Source organism: Melozone crissalis, unplaced genomic scaffold (assembly GCF_028551555.1).
Source record: "Melozone crissalis strain CALT ecotype California unplaced genomic scaffold, PUWL_Pcris_2 ptg000023l_1, whole genome shotgun sequence".
Lineage (NCBI taxonomy): Eukaryota > Metazoa > Chordata > Aves > Passeriformes > Passerellidae > Melozone > Melozone crissalis.
The window spans coordinates 41,203,383-41,230,423 of NW_026535801.1; the positions used below are offsets into that span (position 1 = coordinate 41,203,383).

The 27,041-nt window shown below is 43.5% G+C and overlaps 1 protein-coding gene across 6 annotated transcripts in view; it reads left to right on the plus strand.

The window, feature by feature from the left end:
* PKP4 (plakophilin 4) overlaps window positions 1-27,041 on the plus strand; it is a 67,444-nt gene that overhangs the window by 8,202 nt on the left and 32,201 nt on the right. For 4 of the 6 annotated variants that reach the window (XM_054277749.1, XM_054277750.1, XM_054277753.1 and 1 more), the window contains exons 1-2: window positions 17,331-17,428; window positions 18,270-18,403. In XM_054277749.1, the coding sequence (XP_054133724.1) occupies window positions 17,380-17,428; window positions 18,270-18,403 (183 nt within the window). In that variant the 5' untranslated portion in view covers window positions 17,331-17,379. Of the gene's footprint in view, window positions 1-17,330; window positions 17,429-18,269; window positions 18,404-27,041 lie in introns of those variants that run through there. The other 2 variants (XM_054277752.1, XM_054277754.1) reach the window with 2 other exon arrangements.

Below are 27,041 nucleotides of genomic sequence, written 5' to 3' on the forward strand. Positions count from 1 at the left end.
AACCCAGCGTGCCCCGATGGCTGCATGAAACCCAGCGTGCCCCGATGGCTGCATGAAACCCAGCGAGCACCGATGGCTGCATGAAACCCAGCGTGCCCCGATGCACACAACAAACCCCTGCGCCAGGCAGGGCTGCTGGGGCTGCTGCAGGAACACCCGGAGCCCTCAGCTCTTCGTTCACTGAGTCTTGGAGCTGTTTACACAGAGTTTACTGAATCCTGTCTTTCTAATTGTTCTCCAACTTGGTGTTGTGACTGAGCACGGTGGAAACAAAGGACTCTGCTGCACAGACGCTTTGTGTGATTTGAAGCATAAACACGACCTTTTTCCTTGCGCATGGGAGCTGATTGATCATGCCTTAGAAGAATGCCCTGGTGTGAAAAGTTCAGAGAGCCTTTCCTTCAGCTGTACAACACTCAGGAAGGCCTCATTGCACAGGCCAGCAGCTGCCTTGTGCTCCTGTGGGATGTCCTCACAAAATGAAGAGCTGCTAACTCTGAGCAGGTCACTTCTAGAGTTGCTCTTGCTTCTCTTGGAGCTGATAACTGGTTCTTCCTTCCCCCAGGTTCCCTGACACAGGCAGGCCTTTGGGAGAGCTTGTTACTGTTGTGTGCATGGCAAATAGCCACCTGCCTGTGAGGGTTTTCTTTCCAAATATTTGAAGTGTCTGTCCCACTTCCAAGTCTTTAGTGGGCAAACTTAGACATGTTGGAGGAAGGGGAGACAAGCTGTGCTGCTGCATGGATTGCATTCGGCTGTTTCCCTCATTGCACAGGATCTCGCAGAGGCTGCCTTAGCTTTGGTCTCCGGACTTAAAACTATCCTCTAGCTGACTCGAATGGTTTGCATCTTGCACAGAATTATAGCCAGAATAGAGATTTTTGTCTTGGAATTTTTTTTATCTTGGATTTTTGTCTTGGAAGCAAAAATGCCTTGTAAGTCCAGAAATTCAAGGGTGGTGTGTCCTTTTCCCTAGTACAAACATAAATACTACTTGTGAAAACTCTGCTATGTCATGCTGCTAATGCCCAGGAACTAATTAACAACCAGCCCCAGAGCCTCTGCTCTGGCAACTTATAACAGCCTGGGGCAGGAGGAGAGCAGGGATGTACTTGGGATGTCTACACAGGCTTCTTAACTTTCTAAATTTTTACAACATTTATTTTATCAACCCTCCCATTGTACCGCTGTCTTTTGGATTTACACTTGTCAGTGTATTTTATTAATCCTAACACCGAGGCATGAGGTGAAAATCCTTATGGAAGAGTTTAGTCTGTTGAAATTCAAAACTGTTAAGCTTGCTTTACCTGTATTTCAGAACCAAGTTTTGGTTGGTTCTAGACAGCAGATGAATGACCACTGTTCTGCAATTTCTTTTGTTGCAAGAATCACTCGTACTTGGAGCTTTTAAAAGATTCCTTACAGACTATGGGAAAAAAACTTCTAGGAAACAGCTAATGCTTGGTATTCCTTCAGAGTATTTATCCATTTTACACAACTTCAAAAAAGGTATTGTGAGTTGGAATTTATCTCCTTTACAATTAGGTCCCCATAATTTAGCTGAATAGTGATTCCAGACTGGAAGATGCAGTGTTTGTGCAGCCAGCTCATTTCCCAGTGGGGCTGGGAGAGAGCCCCGGGGCACAGAGCACGCACTGCTCAGGTCCCTGTCAGTGGATTAGCCGGAGGGATCTCTGCCCTGCTGCACGGAGCTGTTCTCAAGGGTTTGTCATAGCTCATTTACCCTGTGCTTGTGGTACTTGGACCTTTCCAGTTTCTGAAATGGCACAATTTGGTGGGAAGACAGTGTTTGTTACTGAGGATATGCTGCTTTTTGGAATACAGTGCTTGTTAATGCATTGACTGATCTCTCACGTGGTGCATGGAGTGAGCAGCTCTCTGCTCTGTAGTGTTGGGGACTTTGTTTGCCTTTCAAAGCCCTTACTGATGGACAGCCTTGCTTCAAAGTTCAGACTCCCTGCCAATGTACTTTTTCAATATGAATGTGAATCAGTTTGGTGTGTTAAATTTGTGAGACTTACAACTTCATAGATTTATGAACAGTAATGGCAACCTTTCAGTTTTAGGTGTTCATCAGTTTTTCACTCAGTTTCCCTTGAAACAAAAGCTGGTGTTTGATATGATTAATCTTGTCCAGGATACTGGCAGTGGGCCTGTGAAGCTGACTGAGGTGGTGCTAATAATCCCTGGCTTTATTTCTGTTTTGCCTTTTTTATCTGGAAGTGTGTGTTAGGAGATGCAGTGACTGTGCCTCTCACCTGGCCAACATTGATCATTTCTTCTTCTAGATGAAAGAAAATGTCTGTCAGACTTCCTGCAGCGTAGGATCTCTGTGGGTTTACAAAGCAGATTCAAAGAGAATTGTGACTTGTGTGTGCAGAGTGACTTGGGTAGGGGACAATCAGCATGTCCCCCAAGTTATTGTTTATCTTGGCACAGCTACAACTGTGATGCTCATTTGGGTGGGTTACAGCAGCTGTGGCCTTGACTTGCTCCTACACTGGACTGACAGGATCAGATCCCTCTTTGTCCCAGGTGAACTTAAACCAAGATGTGAAGTCTTGACACAGTACTAGAGGAGGGAGACAAAGTGACTTGAACGAATGGTTTTCACATGCCAGCTTGTACTTTAAATGAGGTGGAACTTGAATGTGTGATTTTGTGGGTACGCAGACATTCCTGGCATTGCTATGGGTGGATGCTAAATGCAGTAATAGCTTTGGTTGTGAGTTAGTTGAGCCATTGTGTGAAGATACAGGTGGATGTTTTATTAGAGTCCTAACTGAAATGGCCCTGCCACAGGAGGAAAGCAAGCAAATCACCTTGATTTGACCTTAACATTTTCCAGCTGCAGGGATGCCAGCAGAATGTGAATCAAAACAGTACTGCCTGTAAACACATCCCAGAGGAGCCAGCTACTTTCTGCTGGTTTAACTCTGATTGAAGGAGTTTGACTCCCCTTAAGTTAGATATGATTTTATTTGTACAAATAAGAAAAAATAAGTCAGATGTACCAGTATGATAGGAATCCTCTCTTAGGATCCTAACAGTGCAATTACAACAGTGGAGAAAATAGCCACCAGTAATTCTATTCTCAAATGGTATATTCACTGTACTTTTTTACTTTTCCAAAATGTTCATTTCACTAGGAGATTTCCTAATTTGTAGCTACAGTGATAAATTTCTTTATGGTCATTTAAGACATGTTTGGTCTTCTCTCAAATGTTTCCTTGTCCTTATTTTTGCACCAAGTATTCATAGAAAACAGTATCTTCTCGGTTTCTATTTTGAAAGAAAATGAAGGATGATGAAAAAGGAGGATTTGGTTTCTTTATCATCATGACGGCCTTTGAATTCAGGCAGACCAGCAGAACCGACTGCAAATGTGAGAATCAAGGCCTGTGCCAGGTGCAGAGTTAACTTCCATTTTGTTCTAAGGGGAGCAACACCTCATATTCTCTGCTGGAAGTGTGTTTTTGATGCCCTCTACAGCAGCATGTGCCGTTACTGTGGCCATCTCACAGGGGCAGCTGTGTTCTTCTCTCCATTTATGTCTTGGTGGTGGCCTTGCTGTCCGTCACAGAAACTGTCGTTGTTCACTGTCTGTGATTTGGGTAAAGAGCATTGGCGAGATTAATGCCCCATGCCCTTCTTGCCTACCAACCCCCCCCAAATTTGGAAGATATGAAAGCCCATTGTTTTGCCAGTGTTAAGAGTGATCAATCACAAGGCAATTCCTAGTGGAGAAGCTTCTCTCTGGATGGAGAAGTTAATTCTACTTCTTTGTCTTCCTTCCCTTAAGCAGGCTGCATGCATAATGATGGTCATTTGACAACAGAGACTGTGTTTACCTTTGTCTGAGGTACCTGCTGGGCTGTTACCTGACTGTGTTTTCTCTGCAGACAGATTTTTATGTCATCCTTAGTTGCTGTGCTGCTTTAGCTTGCTTGTCTCCAGCTTTCTCATAACTCCATTATTATTTGACTTGGAAAACAGCAGCAGGCAGATAGATTTCTCCTCTCCCCTTAGGCTAGGAAGGGAACATCAACCTTATTTTGCATTTGTATCTCTTTTTAAAAGTAGGCATGCTTCCCAGATAAGGACTCCTCTATTAGCTTAGTTGCATGCCTCTGTGTGTCATCCCTTCCACTGCTTTGGATAGCTATGGATTTATTTGGGAGCAGTAGATCAGCTCTGCTGGGTTCAGCTGGTTCATATCACCACATTGTTTCCTATTTTGTAAGACTGATTCTTCTTAAATCCACTTAAGTTACAGTTCTGCCTACTTGAATTGTCTTTCCATTTAGAAATTGAATCACTCCATAGCAATTTTGGCAACTGATTTTTTTCTGTTCTGTCTTTTAGGCTTGAGTTTGTTGAGTAATCTTTTTTATTTAACTGCATTTTTTTGTCACCCTATCCATTAAATGAGTAGCTGTGCCCCACCACTGTGCTGATTATTCATGCCTCCACTGATGTCTAGAGCAGCTGGGTCTCACAGGACCAAGATTCCGGTGGTATCTCTTTCTTACAGAGCTTGCACCCCAAAGTGTGAGTGGCCACTACTAGCAGCTGTCTCTTCTCTGCTGTTGGAGATTGACTGAACGCCATTAATGGATATGCTGTAACCTCTATCTTTTGTCATGTGAAGGAACTCCAGTTACAGCCTTCAGAGAGGTAATTACATTCTTTGACTTCTCTTGGTGACATGACTGTTCCTATCCTTTGAATTTTGCTTTGGTCAGTGGGTCTTACAATTCTCAGATGGATTAAGATTGTAACTAATAAATTACAAATACGACAGAAGTCTATTGTGAAGACAGTGAATTGATAGCTTACTAAGGAAGCCTCTTTTTTCTGTTGAAAGTTGGTAGCTTTGAGCATGCTGTACGTTGTACCAGCACAAGTTCTTCAATCTTTTGCTAAGAGGTTGTCAGTGAGGCTGGGTCATCAGTTCTTTAGAATTCATTGTGAAGCCTGCAGTTCATATTGCCACTCCAGTAAACAGTTTCACTTTCATGAAGACTTACTTGAGGATAATGGATTCTAAAGACTTGTCCCACCCCTGCATGGTGTTTGTTGGCCTTAGGTGTGGAACAAGTAACCGGCCTTGTGTCAGAGCTTTGTCCTGTGCCAGCTCTACCACCTTTTCCTCTCTTTGAATGCTTTCCTTTATCATTCCTGTGCAGGACAGGGCTAGTGGTGGTAGTGATCTTGGCTTTGAAAGAGGATCAGACTGGCTTCACCAAGATGAGGGCTGGCTCCCTGGCACTGCTCTGACCGCAGGGGCACAGGTGTGCCAGCAGTGCCACAGTGCTCCTGCTGTCCCTGGCACTGTGTGGCCAGGACAGTGCTCCTGGGAGGAAGCCTGGCTTCTTCTGGGCTGGATTGTCAGCCTGGCACGGCTCTGCTCAGCCCTCGTGCTGTGTGGGTGGCGGCTGCCCTGCCTCACGGCAGCTGTGCTCGGGTCCCTGAGTGCCCAAGGACAGCAGCTCTCAGGATGCCACCCCAAGACATATGGGCAGGGTACTCTGTCAGTTCAGTTGTAAGTAAACACTGTCTTTTAAGGTGACCATAAGTGACAAGGGACTTCTTGCTTATTCCTGGGCATCTCCTTTCTGTGGCTCACCAAGAGGATGATGACAGGCAGCAGCAGCATCAGTATTAAGAACAGATAAAAATGGGACAAGGTAATGTGTGTGCATGTTTACCCTGCTGTGTGGGAATGTGCTGATCTGAAGTCTGCATTAGTAACCTTGCTGAGGGCTACTTTTAAAGCATGTAAAAAATATTTTGACAGTATTCATCAGAAGATGTATGCTGAGTGTTATTTGGAATTAACCAGCAGCATTACTGTAGAGAAACAACTTACGAAATGTATTTACCATTTTAAAGAAGCAGCTTCTTTGAAAACCTTACTTGAAGTAATAATTATGGGCAGACTATATATATTTATATATGTGACATTTTTAATCAAGTTTTTATTGGGCTTTTGTCAAAAAGTTTCACAAAAGTGCAGCGTTACACATTTCTTTTAAACACAGTATGTGTAAGGTAGATTTTTGAGCCTACTTTTGCCCCTCCTTGCTGGGCATGTTCACATTTGCTCTGGTATTTGCAGCTTCACCTCTTAGGTCGTATGAGAACTGAAGTAATAGAGAATGTCCTATATTATACTAAGTTAAAGAATAAAAACCAATCGTTTGAACCTCGGTGGAATTCCTGTACTCTTGCTGAAAAGTTCAATTTTAAATGTTTTGGGTTTGAAGTGGTCTCTCACAAATAGGCAAGAAAATGCTATTAGGTGCATAGGCATGCTGTTACTATCTGTAATCGATCCTGCTGTCTGTGATACCAAGAAGATAACCAGCAGCTGCCTTAGAGCACCTTCCAGGAATGGTTCGTTTTAGGTGGCATTTTAGGTGGTTTGTGTGCCAAGTGTTTCCAGCTGCTGCAGTGCAGTGGCTGGGGTGTTGGTGATCGCTCCCTGCCGCACAGGGGCTCGCTCGGAGCTGTGTCCTGCCAAGGGGCTCACAGCGCCCGGAAAGGACGGGGCAATAGCAGCTCTCTGAATTGCACATGTTCTTATGGAGCTGAACTAAGACATTCTAAAATTGGAAAGATACGCCTCTAACTACAATTACCTGTAAGCCTTACATAAAAGAGCAATAAAGAGCAATCTCGCAAGTGGTGGAAGTGCATTCTTTTCTGCTGGTGTCATCCAGGAGTGTATTTCCTGAGTTGTTGTATTGACATTCTCCTGGACTTGCAGAGAGCAAGCAGGAGCAGGCTTTCTCAGGTTTGAAAGTGGAAATCCCCTAAAACACTAATTAATTGTTGTATTTTTTTAAGACTTAAAATTGTGTAATTTTCCAACTCCTTCCTTGTTACTGAGAGGCTTTGCTTTTTAGCAAAGCTTTTAAATCCTTCATTCTGAGATTTGTGTTACAGCACAGTGAAAATAACTGGTTGAGTTTGTACCTTCACTGTTGGTAGATATGCTTATTTAAATATATCAGTATTAATTGTCAGCCATATCTAAATCCTAAGTGTGAACATTTAATTTTTTCTATTATGTGTAGATGTGAAATGATCTAAAAAATCATGTTCGTTTGAATTTGGAAGGGCAAAAAGGAACCCCTGTATTCCATTTAGAGAAGACAGCAGCACTTAAATAATTAATGTAATTCTTGTTGTCTGATACTGGCAAGAAGGTAGCTGTAGCTCTTTTAAATATTATCCTTGATTATTATTTTGTCTTTCCTGCAGTGACTTCAGTATTTTGGCTGTTACTGCTTTTCCCAAAAGTCTCTGCTTTATATCCGAACACAGGCAACTTCTGCATAAAATTTGCTTTGCTTTGGTTGCTTTTTTCTGACTTTTCAATTGATCCAGCTTGAAATTGGGTGCGCAAAACTTCAGTGAAGCAATCTGGGAAGACTGTGCATCTTCAATGCAGTGCAAAATGGAAAAGAAGCAGGAGGGATCAGTGAGGTACCTTATTTTTCTTTTCCCTCTCTTTTCTTTGCCAGGGGAAGGTACTTTGATTACAGGCATCCCAGCTTTGTGTTTTCCTCAGAGCTGTTGTTTTGCAGTATCTGCTTTGCTGCAGGACTCGGTTCTCTGTGTCACCTGCATCACCTGGAGTGTGGGTGAGGCAGGGCTGTGTGTGGGAGGTGATGGGAAATTGGGTATTGCTGGGCTCCATGAGCAGCCTTCAGCGTTTGGGGTGTTGGGGCCGGTTGGGTTTGAGCCTGCTGTTTGTTCTAAGCTGGCTTCTGCTGTAGTTCCTGACCTCTGCCTCGTGTGTCCCCTGCGCCAGCCGTGCCCTTTGGAATGCCTACGAGTGCCAGCCCTGCTGCTGTGCCCGGGAGCACAGCTGTGGCAGAGCCCGCTCCCAAGCTGCCTTTCCGTGCAAGCCAACTGCTGCTTTGGCTTCAGCTTCCTAAGGAGGTGCCCTGGTCACCTCTCTTTTCCCCGGGGCTCTCTCACCTTGGCTTCTTGGTTGTGTCTCACAAAGCCACATGGCAGTGTCAAGACTATGCCAAATGTGTTTCTCTAGTGCTCTTGTCATTGAACAAAATTAGGTAGATTTGATAAAACGAGCCCACGCTTTTCTCCTAACACATGAATTTCTAGTGCCTGTTACTGGTTTTGGTGTGCTTAATTGCCCTGCTCAGGAATTAGCATGTGACTAGAATATAGGGCAGGGAATTAAAAGGTAGAAATAAGATTGGTGTTGTTGTGACGACTCTTTGAGATTCCTTTGATGTTAGCATCTAAAATACGTTTGAGTCATACTTTCAGTCTTTCAGGAACTGAGGCAGGAAAGCTATCTAAATTGCATCTCCAACTGGTAAACTTTGATGGCAAAATGTTGCCATCTCATGACAAAATTGCATGCCTTTAGCAGATTTTACAGGAAGAAATCTTTTTCACTGTGAGAAGAAAATCGCATCTTAGGATCTTGTAGTGCTGCATAAAGATGCAGTTCTGCCACACAGCAGGAAGCCTGTGAATGCTGTTCTTAAAGTTTCTCCTTGTTTTAACTGAGCATCAGCAAAGAACCATATGCCTTCATTCAGTATTTGTTTTGCTTCTTGACCATTTCCACATTTAATCTTCATTCCTTCAATATATCGTTTTCTATCTCTCTGATTTCTTTTGTTGCTGTATGCTGGATTGCCTACATTTTGCACTGTGGATGTCTGTTTTGGAATATAGTTACAATTATTGACATTATGTAATGTACCATTGATCTGACTTTTCCCCCCTCTGGCTCTTCAGCAGAAGGTTTCCCTGCCTAGCCAGGCACTCTAACCTGAGCCTGCCTAATTTTGTAGCTGTGTTTCTGTCACCTATCCTTGCTACAGGAAGGCATATGGGTCACTTGGCTGGGAACAGTTTGTGTGATTTTGTGTGATTTTATCAACATTGGCTCATTCATCTTTCCTTGTGGTTTTCCTCAAATTAGTCAGTTGTCCTTGATCTCCTCTAATTGTGATATCATTTGTAAATTTTGGTGTTCACAACTCTTCATCTCTTCAAAAAGTATTAGTAGAAACAGTAAATTATCTCTAGAGTAGAGTTATGTGTAATACTACTACAGTACTTTCAATTTTGATGGGTGAACAAAATCAAATGCACGTTGGAAAATATCACCTTTGGGATATTGGAGAACTGATGGAAGTATTGGAAATTGTGGCCTGAAAACCCAGATGCTTGTTGTCTAATTCTTATATTTTGCTTCTACGTTCAAGGAGTTTTTTTAACTTGTAGCTTGGAGAACAGAAGAGGAGAGAGCTTCACTTGCTTAAATGTAAAAGTTTGCAGGTAGAGTGTTCTTGGCAGCAAACAGAGTTTTGCTGTGCAGTTCTAATTCAGGGCAAAAGGAAGCGTAATCTGCAGTTTAGTAATTGATGAAACTTCATTTTAGTAAAACTTTTGCCAATTGGAAGCCATGTTTATTGGAAAACAGTGGTATTCCTCACTTTATGTTTATGGTATGCAAGAATTGGACATTTCTGTAGTGGTCATTTGGGCAGGAGCATCCATGGGTGGCCCTGAAGAGCTGATAAATGTGTCCTGAGTGAGAGCAGGGTTCAGCAGTGTCAGTTTCTGTTTGCAGGGCGCGCTCGGGGTGCGAGGCTCGCTCCTGGGGCACGGCCGTCCCTGCAGGTGGGCAGGCCGGGGTGCCCGTGGGCACGCAGCTGCGCAGGGGCAGGCGCTGCTCACAGCTGCTGGCTTTCCAAAGCAGGAGATGACCGGCACTGGTAGCAGCCAGCTCCAGACCGTCGCAGGGACCCTGTGACGCACACTGCTCAAACACTGCCATTGTCCAAACAGGGAGCTGTGGAAATCTGTAACTCTCCAGTGTCTTTTGTAATGGGAATTGTAGCTGATAATTGTTATCATTGAGAAAATTTTTTGTATCATTTATGTTTTTGTATAAAAATATGTAAATAATATTTTTTTTTCAAATATACTATATGACAAAATTGAGAAGCATACTTTTATGAAGGCATATAGCATATATTTGGGTTGCTAATACTTCCAGCTGAGGCATGTCTCCTTGCAGGTACTGAGCATTCTCTCTAGCAATAACATAGTCACACTTCAGCAATAATTTTGCTAGGAGAAAATACAAGTAGAAATTGAACAGCAGTTGCAGGCATTGTTGTGATTGGCAGTGGTGTCACATCTGTACTTACAGCCATTCTCATTTGAATTGCCGTTTGCTCATTTGTAGTTTTCAGGTGAGAGATGGAGCGGGTACAGGTTTGTTTGGAGCTGGGGCTCAGGGCAGCAGTGCTGTCAGCACAGCATGCCTGTGCTGCAAGTTCTCACCTGTCAGTCTGCAAGTCATGTTGTTCTGTGAAATTCATTCTGAAGGACTTTATACCTGCATTAATTGCATCTATTCCAGCACCAAACTGAGAATTTATCCTTCTGTGCATGGTTGAATGAGTAATTGATGAATGCCCTAGTCACCTGACAGCCTGTTTGGAAAACCTAAAATGTTTCTGTGGTGCTGTGTGTCCCTCCTCCCCCTCAGTCTGCGATAGAAGAGAGACTGAACTTCATCCCTCAAGATCAATCTGCTGTCTGTTTGCTGTTCTGCAGAGCTGGCTTTGAGCACTGTGCTCTGATGAGGCTGTGTTCAACGGCAGTGGATTTGGATACTTCAGCAGAAAAGAGCAACACAGATGTGGGATGGCCCAAAGGGAAGGTTCAGATTTGGGGTCTCTTTTTTCTTATAAGTCATGGAGCCTTGTTGACTTAAACTACTGAAAACTCTATTTATTGCCATTACCTTCTCTTGCTTCATACGTTTGCCAAGTGTAAATGCTCTCCAGACATCCTTCAGATGACAAAGAGGCTTCTTTTCAGGTGAGCTACAGACAGTGCCTCAGGCCTTGAAGGACATGATTATAAATATGTCTTTATTCAGAATGGTTGTCTTGCTGTACATGTCTGATACCTTCTGGTGAATGGTTCACTTGAAAGCTATAAAAGATATTAGTCTCATGAGCATGTTACAACTAGATATTTGTGGATGTAGAATCTTGCCTGCCCACTGGAGTGGAGTTCAAGTATGTAGCCATCAGCCAAAAAAACCCAAAAAACTGTCTTTTCCTAGGAACTGTAACAAAAATATGTTTATCAAATGTTAGGGTAATGTACATTTTAAGATTTTAATCAGGACATAGTACCAAATGGTTTTTGAACCTGCATATATTTAAGTAAAAAACAAAAAATAAAAAACCAAAAAATGTGTTGTAAAGAAAAAGGGATTAGGAAGAGGCTACATTTAGTGGTAAATCAATTAAACACATCTCCCACATTTCTCAGGCAATAGGTCAGGTGTGTGTAGGTTTCCTCTTTGACTATGGGACTCAGTCTGCACAACTGTGCAGGTGGTCTTTATCCTGCCGTTACTGAAGTTACTTTCTTCTGTGTTTTCATCAGATAACGTGTTTATTTTCTTGATTTCATCCTTAAGTCCGCATGAAGTTGTGCACTACTAATGTCCATAAAGAAAACCTGTCTTGAACACAGTGGCTAGCCTGCAGTTATGTTTGGAGTATCTTCCCCTACTGCATCTGGAAATTTCAAACCCTGTCTTTCATGTAAACACTGGAGCCATCTTTCACAGAATCCATTTTTAGTTGCTTGCATCATCTTTGCAAGTGGGTAAGTTGTCATCTGCTGCCTCTCCACCCAAAGACATTCTGCAGGCTGGCAGACGGAACGCAGAGCGTGCTTCAGTGGCTCGGCTGCAGGAAGCTCGAGCATGTGAACCCTGCCTGGCTCTTGGGTGAGCAGCTCTGGCCTTGCAGCAGGGTGGAACAATGGCAACTGCTCCTGCCTGCAAGTGTTCTCACAGCTCTGGGAAGGAACCTGAAAACAGATAAATTTTAGTCATACCTTCCTGTAAAAACTAGAAACATAGTATGTCTCGTTCAGGTTTTGACTTTTCATGCACACTGTAAAGGATGAGCAGAGGCTTTGACCAAGAGCTGAGATTTGCCTTGTTGCTCTAAGTGTAGATATACAAGAATAACTTTGTCATGTAGTAAATAATGTTAGTGTCCCAGAAAGATGATTTTAGCTTGTAGGAGCCTTCTCCCCTATTTTCCCCTAATTTACTATTGTTCCTCGAATTACCCTTGTAGCTAGATAAATATGAGGATTTTCAGTGATAAGAGGGTGTCCATTGTTTTTTGCATGTTGCCCTCGTTAATTTGTTATTATTATTATTATTATTGTTGTTGTTATTGTTATTATTGTTATTATTATTCAATTATTATTAAATTATTGTTATTATTATTCCATTATTGTTATTATCATGTCCTAGCTGGCAGAGTTGGTAAGAATTTTATTACCTCTTCAGCATGAATTGTGCTGGTGACTGTTCTTACTGGCTGCAGGTCAGCAAGGGGAGGCTCAGAAACAGGGAACATAGGTAAGAAGCAAATTTGGAAGAGTAACCAATGTAAGGAGGGCAGGAGGAATACGAAGGGAAGGGATTAGGAGGTTGTCAAAAAGCACCACTTCTATCTGGCATCAATCCTCAAAAGGTCTGGCTTTTTCTTGGGCCTGCACTAAAAGAAGTGGGATTATTCAGTACTGGCAAGCTGTCAGGATATGTCTAAGAAAATAACAGGAGGAGCACTGAAAAGTGGGGAGTAGAGACTAATGACAATGAAAACTTAACGTGTGGTTTACTACACTTGGTTTAGTGATTTCTCATATTTCTTCTCTGTTTCTCAGTAGCATGTTCTTGCTTCCTTGTGTCAGTGGTTACTTGGCTGCAAGATCAGCTGGCTCAGGAAAACACACCCGTCTCTGGTCCATGGATAGAAAGCTGAGTCTTTATGGTGGCTTGGTTTGCTCTGCTTTGATTTACTGTGTGGTTTCATAAAGCCATTGGAGTGAGTCTGTACAGCAGAGGGGCTGGGAAAACCACTGTTCTCAAAACTATTTTAGGGTATTTCAAACTGGAGGCTTCAAATTGAGCAGCTTTGTCTTTCTTGCACACTTGATCTGGACATGCCAGCTTGGAGTAAGGCTATCACTGCTTTTGGTCTTTACTTCTAAATAGAGAGTTTGAAAATTCAGAACAGATGTTAAGAATTTTCTTGGACTTATGCTACAAGATGAACTATTTAAGTATTTTCCTGAAAAATTATCTAAGTGATTGAAAGACATTATTTTTTTTACCAGAGACTGAAATGCACAACAAATTCTCCATGTTTCCAAGCTTCTCACATTATACTCTTGAGCTCTATTAGAGACATTTACACCATGCACAAGTCTTGGTTCTGCAGCATCCACCAAAAGATCATTCCAGAACATTTAAGGCTTCCAGTTCTTGTGTATTCTTTGCAATAGAGAATTTAGTGTGTAGCCTTTGATGTTCAGTGATGTTAAGATGTGGTCAGGTGTGCTGAAATGCGCTGAACAGAGCTATAAACAGTAAAATACATTTTCTGAGTTTTCATTGTGGCTACAGAGATCCTAGATCTTCCGTGCAGGAGCAGTTTGAGAATCAGAAGACCTGGAATGCAGGGAAGCATTAAGGTGCATTTCTGATGGTACCTGTGTGTACTGCCTGATCCCTCAGTGCCCAGGGCTTGCAGAGAGGGCAGGACCTAGGAAACTGCAGCCTGGGGCTGTGGGGAGCGAGGGTTTGGACAGCCTAGGAAAATGTGGGAGCACTCTGCTGTTCTGGGTGATGTCTGACTGCTCAGCCATGACAGGCAAAATTACTGTCAACCTAATTTTTTTGAGGCATGGAATCTGGCTGTTGGTTTTCCAATAATGAATCAGTTATCTATCCTCAAATGGGTGGTAGCACAAGTCCAGGGAGTATTTTGAGTAGGTAAATCCCAGTCTTATGTAGGGAAGGAGGAGGGTTTTGTATTAACTTCTCTCAACCTCTTACTCATACCAGATTTCAAGGCTCTCACAAAACCTCCTCTTGCTATTTCCTGTTCCTATAAGGTGAGGATGAGAACCTGCCTTGACTTTGTGACTTTGTGATGCTGTCCTTGAGCAGCATCCCTAGACAGAGTTGTAGGGGTGGGGACTGGGCCCTGGAGAGCTTCTCCTGCTCCCCTCCTCTCCTGTGCTGCCCCCCGAGCCCACGGGCCTGGCAGCAGGGCGGGGAGGGATGAGCAGGCTTGTTTATTAGCTCAAGTGTGTACCTAAGTGTTTGTAGGACCAGAGCCAACAGTTATTTAATGTTGGAATCAAGATTAGAAAATCAGTAACTTTGCCAAGAAATGTGTTAATTGAAGGAACAGCAGTTGAAACAACTGCCTATGTGAAGGGGTGTAGGACTGTGATTACATCTCTTAACACTGAGATAGATGTACATTTAACACTGACACCTTCACTAATAATTAATTTGATTGGTTTTTATGCGGATGTTTTTATTATATACTCAATACTGGGTAGATTTTCTGTTCCAATGAATTAGTACACCTTCCAGCCAGCTCAGAGGGATGTTTTCTGGACTGGTTTATTACAGGAATCTGCTGCAGAAGTTATTCACAGTGTTGGGGTGAGAAGAGAGAGAAAACTATGGAAAAGCCAAATTATTTCACTGCTGTATTTTGTACTTCTCTCCTGGAAGTCGCAAACAGGATCCCTGCCCAAGCAAGCACTGCCCTGTTACGTGCAGGTGGAGACACGGTGGGATACGTGGACCAACAAGCAGCCCCCTTCTGAAAGAAAGGCATGTGTAACTTATGAGTTTTTGACACTTGTCCTTTAGATTGCTTAGCAGATGTTTCTAAATGAAGGAAAGGCTTGATTGGGTAGCTTTATTACTTGATATGCTTGCAAATTTATCAGGTCATTTAGAAACCTGAAACACTGAGTTATAGTCATAAAAGAACTATGGTAAGTGGTACAAAAAATCAGATATGACACATGGAATTGTGACTTGTATTCTGTGCTTTGGGTTCTTACTGCTTGATTAAAGAGTTGGTTTTCTGAAGCAAAACTTGGAAAAAACAATTTCCATTTTCTAAAACTGTAAAGTTGTGCATTTGAGTTTTCAAAATTCTATTATATAACTATTAGAGGTTGTTTTTTATTCTGCTTGCTTAATTGCTTGCTGTTTAATGGGTTCTGTAAAAATGGTCCTTGAAGCTTTAGTGCCCACCTGACATGCAGCTTGTGATAGGCTCAGTGTGGCAGCCTTTGTATCTGCAAGCTGAAACCAATGAAAATAGTGTTTCAAAAATAGCCAGATGTGTCTGGTTATTCATTTGTGGCACCTTGGAAGTCAGGTAGCGTTTAATGCCGCTTTATTTGTCAAGAGTGAGTTCTGTTCCAGTTGCAGTTGACGGAGGTCCCTGCACACCCACGAGCCCGGAGCTCGCTGAGCACGAGGAATCGCTGCGGGAGCTGCCGTGGGTGATGGTGCAGGGCCGAGCCCTGCCCGGGTGCCCGGCTGCGCTGGGGCGGGAGGGAGGGAACGCTCACCGTGGGGCAGGAATGAACGCACGCTCACTATGGGGCAGGAGGGAACGCTCACCGTGGGGCAGGAGGGAGGGAACGCTCACCGTGGGGCAGGAATGAACGCACGCTCACTATGGGGCAGGAGGGAACACTCACCATGGGGCAGGAGGGAACAAACGCTCACCGTGGGGCAGGAGGGAGTGCACGGTCACCGTGGGGCAGGAGGGAAGGAGCGCTTACTATGGGGCAGGAGGGAGTGCACGCTCACCGTGGGGCCGAAGGGAGTGAATGCTCACTGTGGGGCAGGAAGGAATGCTCACTGTGCGCCACAGGGCTTGGCCATGAGGAGGACAGCGTGACGTGGTCCTCACAGTGCCGGGTCTGTGTGAGGGGAGACCCGCGTCTGTGGGGAGGGGTGGCCCATGTCTGTGGTGACAGAGACCCACATCTGTGGGGAGAGAAGGCGAGGGGAGCGCCATGTCTGTGGGGAGAGAAGGCAAGGGGAGCGCCATGTCTGTGGGGAGGGAAGGCGAGGGGAGCGCCATGTCTGTGGGGACGGAAGGCGAGGGGAGCGCCATGTCTGTGGGGAGGGAAGGCGAGGGGAGCTCCATGTCTGTGGGGACAGAAGGCGAGGGGAGCGCCATGTCTGTGGGGAGGGAAGAAGAGGGGAGCGCCATGTCTGGGGACAGAAGGCGAGGGGAACGCCATGTCTGTGGGGACGGAAGGCGAGGGGAGCGCCATGTCTGTGGGGACGGAAGGCGAGGGGAGCTCCATGTCTGTGGGGAGGGAAGGCGAGGGGAGCTCCATGTCTGTGGGGACAGAAGGCGAGGGGAGCGCCATGTCTGTGGGGACGGAAGGCGAGGGGAGCGCCATGTCCGTGGGGACGGAAGGCGAGGGGAGCGCCATGTCTGTGGGGACGGAAGGCGAGGGGAGCGCCATGTCTGTGGGGACAGAAGGCGAGGGGAGCGCCATGTGTGCCGGGAGAAGGCGATAGAGTGGTGTGGCTCTTGGTGTGTCTGGGCTAGCATGTTCAGGTGTCCTTGTGCAGTCCTGACAGCAGAAACTTTTGTGCAGTTTCTTTTGCCTGTTCCAGAAGATAAGTGTGGTGTAGATGTATGGTAGAATGGGCTGTTCGTACAGGCTCATTTCAGGGTATGTATAGGGCAGCCTCCCTGTGCTTCACCTGCAAGGTGCTGAGGGGGAAAAGTCCTGCCATTCTGAGTTATGCTCCTTCTTTGATGTGTTTGGGAAGCAGCTTTTCTTTCTCCATTTGCAGTGGTGGAAACTGGTGGGTGACCAGGCTTCTGCACCACAGGCTGCCCCCAAGACTGCTCCACTGCCTCTCATCACTCATCTCACCTGAGTTTCCCCAAAAACTCTTTGAATCCCTCAGTGGCTAATGTGAAACAGCACATGAACCATGTCACGAGCTCTTTTAGCAGACTGGAACAAAGTGGCTAATAAAGAGCCTGTGCTAGTGCCAGAAGAGCTCATGGGCCTGAGGAGGAGCCATTCTTCTCATAGCCCATACGCTGCTGTATATAGAGCAGAACGAAACTACTTGTTTTTACACCATCACCTCACCTCTCCATTAGCAGCACAGGGCTTTGCCTTTGCCTGGGCTCTGCATTCAGGGTGAAGGAGAAACCTCGCAAGAGGCCAGCAATCCCAGGAGAGATCCCTCCAGGGTCAAATCAAATCCCCTTTCAACCCTGTCAGAAACGTGCAGCTCTGCAGCACAGGTGTGCCCTGATCCTGTGCGTTGCCCTGTGGTCATTCAGGTGCTCATGGCTGATACAGCTCCACACGGAGGGGTCTCATGGGTCCGTTCCTGGCCTTGGAGCCCATTTGCAGCCTAAGCATCTCCTCTCCCTTTGATAATGAATGGAATGGGGAAGGAATCTGTTCCTGTTTGTCTGCCTAGGAATATTGGGTGAGTTTGTTCTGAAAATCTAAAATGAAATATGGATTACTTCTAACATTAGACCTCACAAGCATGATTTTCTGAAGAAAATTGAAGCGTGGTATCTGCGTAGCAGCTTTGTGAATGCCACTTGCTGTTTTCAAAGTGTTAAACACACTTTGTAACTATCTCTGTAATATTGGTTAATAGTGACTTTGATAATTGAACAAATTAATTGCTCTTTTCCATGGATTGGAGTTCTTAGTGTGCTGCCTCTGCAATAACACAGCTTGGGATTATTGGATGCTAATCCTGTCAGTCCTTTCCATACTATCCATAGCCCGGGGCAATTGCTTTAACTTCAGCATTTTAATTTCCTCTTTTGCAAAAAGAGCATTAGAAGCATTGCTCCCATTAAGCTTTTATTACCATAATTAGTCTCTTCCATAGTTTGTTCCTGACAGCAGAGCAGTCTGCTGTTATGTGTCATTCTTCTGTGCCGAAAACTGCATGTGGTAAACTGGTACCTATCCTGGGTGTGCTTAATAGTTAACACTAGTATTTTTCATGCGTCTTGAATTGTGCTAGTTTTATTGACCACCACAAAACAATATTTTTTAAAATAATCTTGAGGCATCATGCAGCGTGTTTGCTCCTGCCTAACCCTTGAGTTGTGTAGGTGATTCTGGTCTCCATTTGTGAAAGTGAAACAGTCACACAGCATAGATTGAGTAATGCAAAGTTCTCTGCTAATTTAGTGAAGTTTGGAAAGCTTCTAGAAAAAAATGAATATAATTAATAATCCTGAAAACTTGGATTTTAAACATCACTGGCTGAAAATGTAAACTATATTAAAATCTTGTTATTGCAGGCAAAATGCCAGCCCCTGAGCAGAGCCCGATGGTGGAGGAGGCGCTGCCGCAGACAGCACAGGAGGCTTCCACGGGCCCAGGCATGGAACCAGAGACCACTGCCACGACCATTCTAGCTTCTGTAAAGGAACAGGTATCTGCCTCGTTTTCAGCAGTCCATCAGTGCAGAGTCTGTGTGGAGTTAACTGCTGTCTCCTGCTGCATTGCTGCAACAACCATGGCTGTGTGTTTCTGTGGCCTGTGACCCGGTGCCGCCATAGCCTATTTCGTGTATCGCTTTTGGAATCTGAATGTAAGGGGCTCAGTTACTGCACTAAACAGAAGCATCATTCTGGTGTTCTGTATCCCTTGGAACGTCTGCACTGCTGTTGTAAGTCAGACTGGAAATGCAGGTTTAGTGGCAAAGAAAGAGAAAAGCTAGTGTAGATTTGATGCAACATTAGAATCAGTCCTTGTAAGTCCTGCAAAGCCAAGTGTTCGGTGCATAAGTCCTGCGCATACAGATTGGGTATGATTAATTGTACTTTATTTTAAGATGGTCTTTAAACTCTGAGTTTGTTTTCAGTTATCAATACCAAGGTTCTAATACATTTTAAAACTGAAGCACATTTATGGGTGTGTATCTAAAGCGATAATTTCTACAGGAAAAATAAAATTGCATTTGCAATCAAATTCAGCCTTAATTTGTAAAAATCATTCAAGTGGAAAATATAGCAGTTCTACAAGGAAACACTCCAGCTAAAGTTTTTGTTTTTTCTTTTTTAAATTTAAGGAACACAAAGAGAGAAGGGATACTTTGGCTTTCATTGTATCATACTGAGAAATAATGATCGTCTTTGTTGCCTTTATACACAAACACAAACTGTAGCATCTGAACCTCAGAATAAATCTGCTTTGCTGTCTCTGTTTTGTAGCTTCCTTGAAGATGAATCACAACTTGATTCAAGATGGTAGCTCTGAATGCAAACAATATAATAGTTCTTATGTTGTCCCATATCAACATTTTTTTAAAAGGCAAGAATTAGGTTATAGCTTCTTGATATCAACAGTTTTCATACCCATAATACTATATTGTTAAAAATTTCCACAGAATTATGAAATTTGAATCTTAATTTTCATGCCTAAATTAATAGTTTCAAAAGTAATTTAAGGTGACAATAGCAACCCTAAAAATTTCTAAGCAGTGTTAAAATTAGTATTCACATTTGCAGTGTGCAGGATATCACTGCCAGAGGCCCTTGCAGTGTGAGAAGTCAGCCAAGAGTTACGGATACCTTCAGTCCCCGCTCTCCAAACAACAGTTTGCCTTGTGCCATCGTCGCCTGTCACAAATGGCTTAGGACTCATTTGCCTGAAGTATGTTGGTGGTGGCTTTAGGGTGGTGCATTTTGTGCTGCAGTGTGCAAGGAGTGTGCTCGTGGTGCGGCCAAGCTGCAGTGGCCGTGTCAGAGCTGGGCTCTGCAGGCAGGGATGCCCTGCCCAGGAGAGCTCTGTGCTCCAGCTGTGCTGGATCCTACCAAGGGAGCAGCTCCAGACATGTGTGTGCACTAAAGGCTTTTGTTAGTGTTCCTTTCCCTGCCCAAGCTATGTTCGTATCTTTTTATTAGTCGTAGAGAAAAAATTATAATGGAATATTTCTTTCTTTTGAAAAGGAGGCTAAAACCTCTTCCTCTTTCCATTTATAAAAAGGCTATTAAATATGTTGCTATTACATAACTAAATTCTGATGAAAGCTAAAAAAAATTAAATAGTCATTTATCATCTGTGTTGCACAAAGTTCAGAATTGGAGCCTTACTGTGAAATGTACAGACACATAAAATGAGTGTGAGGGGAGGAAGATGTAAATTGCCCTTCGGTCTTGGAAGTGATAATATCAAAGAATTAAGAGCTGAACTGCTGCTTTCTGGTATTTTTTCTGTTGATAATAATTGAGGACACTGACATGTTCAACACCCTTCCTGTGTGGCAGAAAGCCCAGAACAGAATATTTTCCAGTGAAGTTCTTCACTTTATTAAGCTTGAACAGAAACTGCTACACTGTTTGCTGTTTCCTTTGGTACAGGAATTGCTGCGAGGTGCAGCAGGTCAGTGTTTGTAAAATAGAGCTGCCACACCCTGACCCAAGTACTTCAGAAACACTGCAGTGGAAACACAATCGAGAAAAGCCTTTGTTGTTATTTGTCAATTGGGCAAGATTTTAACTTAATAAAAACTTTTAAAATTACTATAGTAGTTCTAAGATGGATAAATGTGTTCAATTACTTCAAGCTTTCTGCCATAGGCATGAGACGATAGTTATGATTATATAAAAAGTTGCACTAATTAGCCTTTGAACCCTAAAAGCTGCTTCTAAAAACAGTTCCCATTTGTTTCCAGTTGTTTCCTTTTCCTAGGACCTCTAGTTTAAAGCAACTATTTTACCAAATTGCAGTGTGTAGTCTGAACTGTGATCAGTCTCTGGTTGAGTCAGGTGTCAGACAGCTGGGTCAATCTCATTTGGTCGTGTTTTAGGAAAGGAACATTTCAATTCACTCATAGCATTGTAAAATAACACAAGCGGAAGAGGTGTAACCTGTGAAGAAATTTAGATCGCGATAGCTTTGTGCTTTTCTAACAAAGCTCAAGATCTATTTTAAAGTGAATATGAGCCCAGGTGGGCAAGAAAGCCAAAGGCACCTGGCCCTTGTCAAAACTTGCGTGGCCATCAGGACCAGGGCAGTGCCCTCCCCTGTGCTGGCACTGCTGAGACATCTCCAGGTCTGGGGGCAGTTTTGGGTCCCTCAGTATAAGAAAGACATTGAGGGGCTGGAGTGTGTCCAGGGAAGGGAACAGGCCTGGAGAATCCCTGAGGAGCTGGGCAGGCGCACAGCCTGGAGCAGAGGGGGCTCAGGGGCCCTTGTGGCTCTGCACAGCTCCTGACAGGAGGGCACAGCCGGGGGATTTGGGACCATCCCAGGGAACAGGGACAGGAGCAGAGGGAACGGCCTCAGGCCGGCCCAGGGCAGCTCAGGGTGGGCACAGCAGGAATTTCCCCATGCAAAGGGGGCTCAGGGACTGGAGCTGCCCAGGGAGGGTTGCAGTGCCCATCCCTGGAGGTGTCCCAGCAATTCTGGAAGTGGCACTCAGGGCTGGGGACAGGGTGGGGATGGGCACAGCTGGGACTGCATGGGCTGGGAGGGCTCTTCCAACCTCAGGGATTCTGTGATTCTAATAGAGGAGTTCCTTTTAGAGTGCATGAGAATCCCAAGACTAATTGTAATGAAGCTGTGACGTATTTTCATATTTTTAAGTAAATTGGATGATGAATTTTGAGTGTTTTGGGTTTTTTGTTGTTTTTTTTATTTTTTTGGTTGGGGAGGGGGTTGTTTACTCTGGGTTTGTTTTAGAGGAGGGTTGAGATTTTTTTTTCCCTAAAACATGAATTTCCCTTCTAAAATGTTACAAGGCTTCCATGCTGTCATGGGTAGAAGTGTCTTAGGAATTGCTGAAACAAGTTTTAAATAAAAGTAAAACATGTCTATACTTCTGAATCCTGGGGAATCCTGAACCTGCATAGATGTTTAGTTGAGTTCTGTAGGGAATCTCTTATCCAAGTTAAAAGTAAATTGAGTATTTTCATACTAAAATAACAATTTATTAGAAATTGTAGGGGCAGGATGGTATTTTGGGGAATGTAGGGCAGCTAATTGCCAACCGCTCCTTGTAGGTTTGTGAAATCATTGCTATTTTCTGTGTTCAAGCTGTATACTGCTGGATTTGGAATGAACTGCTGCTGAATTGACAAGATTAAATGGGATCATTTGGAATTGTGAGTTTCATGCTTAGCACATTGTTTTTCAGTGGCTGGGCTGAGAAAAGGTCTTGCAGGAAACACTACTCATCAATGCAGTTTTCAAAAGTAACTGGAATATGCTGATTTTAATGTCTTTGCTAAGACAGAAGCACTTGCAGCAGTGGCTGTTTTTTTAGTTTGTTCTTTGGTCTAGCTCTTTGTGACACTTAGAGATGGGCAACTTTTCACCATTTCTTTAGTAAATAGGTGACAGAGTAAGAACGACTGGATATGCTTTCAGATGAAAAATACTTGGGTTTCTCTACATGTTTTTCTAGAAGTGTTGTTTGTTCAGGACTTCAGCAAAATCTTTTCCTTTTGTGTAAGTGCATTGAACTGTGTCATATAAATAGAGAACGTACACCTTGCTTTTTTCCTTCATTATTGTTTAAGTACAAATTTTTACACTATTTTTGAGATGCTTTTTATAGCGTCTGGGAGCAGGGAGCAAACCTCTATGTTTTTCAGATGGAAATGGAAGGAAGGATGCATTCTGCCAATTTTTTATTGCATGTTAAAACATCTTTTTGGCTGAGAACTATTGATATTAAGTCTTGGAGTTTTCTTTACAGTTCCGATATGTAGTGTGTACATTCAGTAGTCTGTGTAGCCATGTCCCTTCATGGAGATACCTGAAAAGAGACTTACTAAATGAGCTTCCAGTAATTGGGCACGAACTTTGAAATTCTGATTTGCATGCATCTAGTGATCAGTTAGGTGATAAATGTGTGGCAGTTCTGAATTGAAGGCAGTACTTTTTGTTGAAAGGACTCCCAAGCTTGGCATAAGTGAAACAAAAACCTTGGTCAACATTTTGTGAATGGCTGGAAGAACTGGGCTTTTCTTCCAACTCTCTTAGTGTTGTGTTCAATTGCATAGGTCACTCCTGCCTACTTAATCCTAGAACTTTGAGGTTTAGAGTTTGTGCTGTTTACCAGCATTTTAGTTTCAGTGAGTCAAATCTGAGATGTAAGCTTCCTGAGGGTCTTACTCTAGAATAAATTTAATGCCACTGCTGTCTCAGGTGAAATAGCTAGCTCATTTCCTTAATCAAAATTCTCTGTACTCCTTTATCCATTTGATGACCTAGAAGTTAATTTTCCTCTCTCCTTTGTACTGTTAGGCTTCAGAGGAGAAACTCCCCTTGAAAAAGAGCCTTTGTGGAGCTGTGGAGGGCTCTGACACATGCTGGAGTATTGACACCTTGTGTAGCACACTTGGTTTAGGTTGTCAACCTCTGCTCAGCAGCGACTGGAGCGCGGTGCCCAGCTGGCAGAGCAGCGCCCTCGGCTCCAGCGCTGCCTGCGCTGCCGAGTGCTGCCACAAAGCTTCCAGAGGGATGTGCCAGAGGCAGCCGGGAATGCCTCCAGTGCCATTCTTCCCTCCTGCCACTGGCAACAGTAAGCTGTTGATACAATGCTAAAATTTTGATCTCTCATCAGCTAGGGCAGCACTAAACTGTTGTACCGGACTAGTGAACAATGCATGCGTAAAAGTATTAAGGGCTTTAATGGTCTGCTGCTGTTGAATGCAGAGTAAGTGTGATCAGCCAGTAATTGTAGCTGTGTCATCTCACATCCTGTAGTCTGTGATTCTCTCTACACTGTCCAATTTTTTATCTTTTGTCTTCTGTTTTGGAAGATACTGAAAGCATGCAAATGCAATTGTGTGCGTGAATAAACTTAATTTTTACAGAAAATATTAAGGTTGCTCTAATATGGTTAGTTAGAAGTATAGGCTTTTTCTGCAATACATTCTGGTTGAGAATTTAAATATTGGGTCACTACGGTATGACATCCATTTTGGAAAATACAGTATTCAGTGTGGGTTTAAGTAGTCAGTTGCTTGATCTAGCTCTGAATTATGGCAGGTAGGAACAGAGAAATTTGCAGAGATGAGTGCAAGAGGTTAATATAAAGGAAGGTATAAATCAGCTTCTGTTTTGTTTGTCCTCTTCTTTGTTCCACATTTGTATCATGAAAAGATCCAAAATATAATAGCCTTTTCTGTAGCACTCTGTGAACTTTCACAGGTGATGGAAGTTGTGCAGCTCTGCACTGTGTTTACAATTGAGTAGGAAATAGTAAACACAAGGTAAAAGTATTCCTCTCAAATGCAGGCTAGGCTTTCTTAGATGAGTAACTTGAGCTATTGAAAGAGGCTCAGCTCAATTGTTCAACAGACAACACTTTTGTGATTAGAAAACATTTCATAGTTCAGCTTACAATTACCTTCATAATGTTTTGTAGGCAGTGACATTTGGCATTTGAAGCAAGTTAGCATGTCCCAGTGTTACTGCAGCTGGGAGTGCCAGCCCGCCCCAGCCCAGTCTCCTGCTACAGCAGCCACTGAGAGCTGCTCAAGGCAAGAAGCTGCAAGAGATGCCTTTGTTTATCGGAGGCATTGTCTCCCTCTGATGTCCAGCTTCCAGTCTGGGTCTGGCTAGCCAGGCATGAACCATTCAAAAGGGATCTGTGACTTATCTTCATTGCTTGTGCAATTGCTACTGATTCTTGCAGAGCTGTCAATAGAAAACCTTTCGCTAGCCGCCTGGACCACTGTTTGTTTAAAATTGTTTTTCCAGAGGTCCTCAAATCACAACAGGGTGGGAAGGAAGTAATTTTTATTTTTCAGTGTGGTGAATGTAGATTCCTTATTCTCATCTATGTTACTGAGGGATAAAAGTTCCCTGTTAACATAAATGAAAAAGGTGAATCCACAACATGTATCATGATAGCATGCAGATAGAAGGCACAGAATTGCCCCCAAACCCTCTTTCATTATCCAACGCCTGCAACAGGAGAATGGCAGTCTTCATGGTCAGTTGTGCTAACAGCATTCCCATCACTTACTTGTTCTCAAATGTTTGCTGGCAAGAGGCCAGCACAGTGGTGGTTGCTGTCCCTTGCCCTGGAGCCAGCAGCCTCTCAGAGACACTGAGCTTTTACACAGGAAGATGATTCAGCTGCTGAGATGGGTGTAGCTGGCCTTGCCTTGCAGTGAAATGTCATCCCAAGTGAGATTCCTTGGGCAGAGCTCACCAAGGAAGAGCAGTTGGTCACCTGGAGTGAACACTACAACACCAGCACGGGGTTTGGCCCTCCTCTGAGGAAAGCTGCAGCCTCCAAAAGGAGATTAGACGGCTCTATAATGTCCTGGGCTCTGGTTTTCTCTCACGCAGCCTGTCTGCCTGCAGTTGGTACAGCTGCTTTCCAAAGCGAGCTGCTTTCTTGCCCCATGTGTGTGCGCTTCCTGATCTGGAGCTGAAATTGTGCTTAAGGCTTTTATTGTAGTTTCCTATTAAGAATTATGACCTGTGACTTTGCAGTGGAATTTTAGGTTATGAACATAAAACCTGCAGTTTGTTAAGGTGATTAAGTAGTTGCTGCTAAAGAGGTTTATAGAATTACAGGTTGCTTTTTTCCCCCCCTCAATGTTTGTTTGAATAATTTTGAATAAAAGTAGTTCTGGCTGAGCCAGTGTAGTGTGTCTAAGAAGGTTTGTTTGCTCCTTGGGATGCAGTATGGCAGTGTGTTCTGTAATTTTATGTCGGATTTTACTATCTGTTTGCCACATAGACGTTCTGCTGCAAATGCTAATAAGCTTTTTAGGAGTTGTATTTGAGTCCTGCAATGCCATTTTGTCAGTAGCCAGTGCCATAGGAGCCAGTGTGTTGTGATTGGTGCCCAGGGCAGAGCTCTGTGCAGGGAGCATCCTGTTCAAGAAGTGAGCTCTCCCAGTGCTCCCAGAGAACCTGGAGAGAGAGAAACAAATTCCAACAGATTCCTGCCAGAACTGGTGTGCTGTCTGATAGATACCCATTGTTGGGGGCATGTCCAGTGTGCACTCAGAGTGGTATAAAATTTCATTATAAGGAGACATAAACTAGAAAGGTGATTAATTTAGAGCTGGTTAGGAATTAATTTTCTATAATAATAATATGATTTAAGGTAAAAGAAAAAAGTTTAAAAGCATGAGGTATTCCAGCTGTAAAAAGATGGTAGCTCTAAAACTATCCATCTTGTGTATTTATGCAGGTATTTAAGACAAGCACCTGCTGCAGATCTCAAATTTAAGAAGGTGTGTACACAAATCAGCACTCATGGTTTCAAAGTTTGTAAACTGCTGCTTCATTGGACTCACAGGCTGGGCATGCCAGAATATAACCAGACTAGAAAATAGAGCTGGATTGTTTTTTCTTGCTATACTCGCACTTGCAAAAGCACATTGGGTCTTCCTAAGCATCAGCATGATTTAAACCTGGCAGGTGAATTGCAGGCCTCCTACCCCTCTGCTGTTCAGGGCACTGTGCAGTTTGTGGCTTTCTGGTCACCGCCAGGATAAGGTGAGGAGCAGTGTAAATAGACAGCTGATGGTGTTGTTCCCAACTCAGCAGTGCGAGTGCCTCTGAAGTGGCCAAATGGGGCTTGCTGGCTTTCTCTCCTCATCTCAGTTTTTCTGATAGAATACAAGTGAGTTTTGGTTTTAAATGTAGTTCAAATATTGCTGTGTTGTCCACTTACATCATTCAGCTCTTCTACTCTCAAGAAGAATAGAAGTATAGTTCTTCTGTTTTAACTGCCTTTGAATGTTATAGTGTGGGGGGAAATGTTATAGTGTGGGGGGAAAAAAACAGGGATTTTTATTTAAATGGGCGATTTATTACTTGAAATGTTATACAGCAAAATGTTTTCTAGAATAATGTGTTCATTAATGCCTCTATCTGTAATGGAAAGGGAAATTAATAGCGATTGGTTGAATGGAAGCAATTAATGGCTAGCATGTTTAATTTTATTCATCTAATTAAAAGATCAGTAAATAACAACAGGTTCAGATTTGCAGTTTGCATCCATGGCATTGCTGTCTAAATATTGGTTTAATAGTGAGGAACAGGAAACATGTCCTGGATGCAAACCCACTTTTTCTGGCCAAAATTGG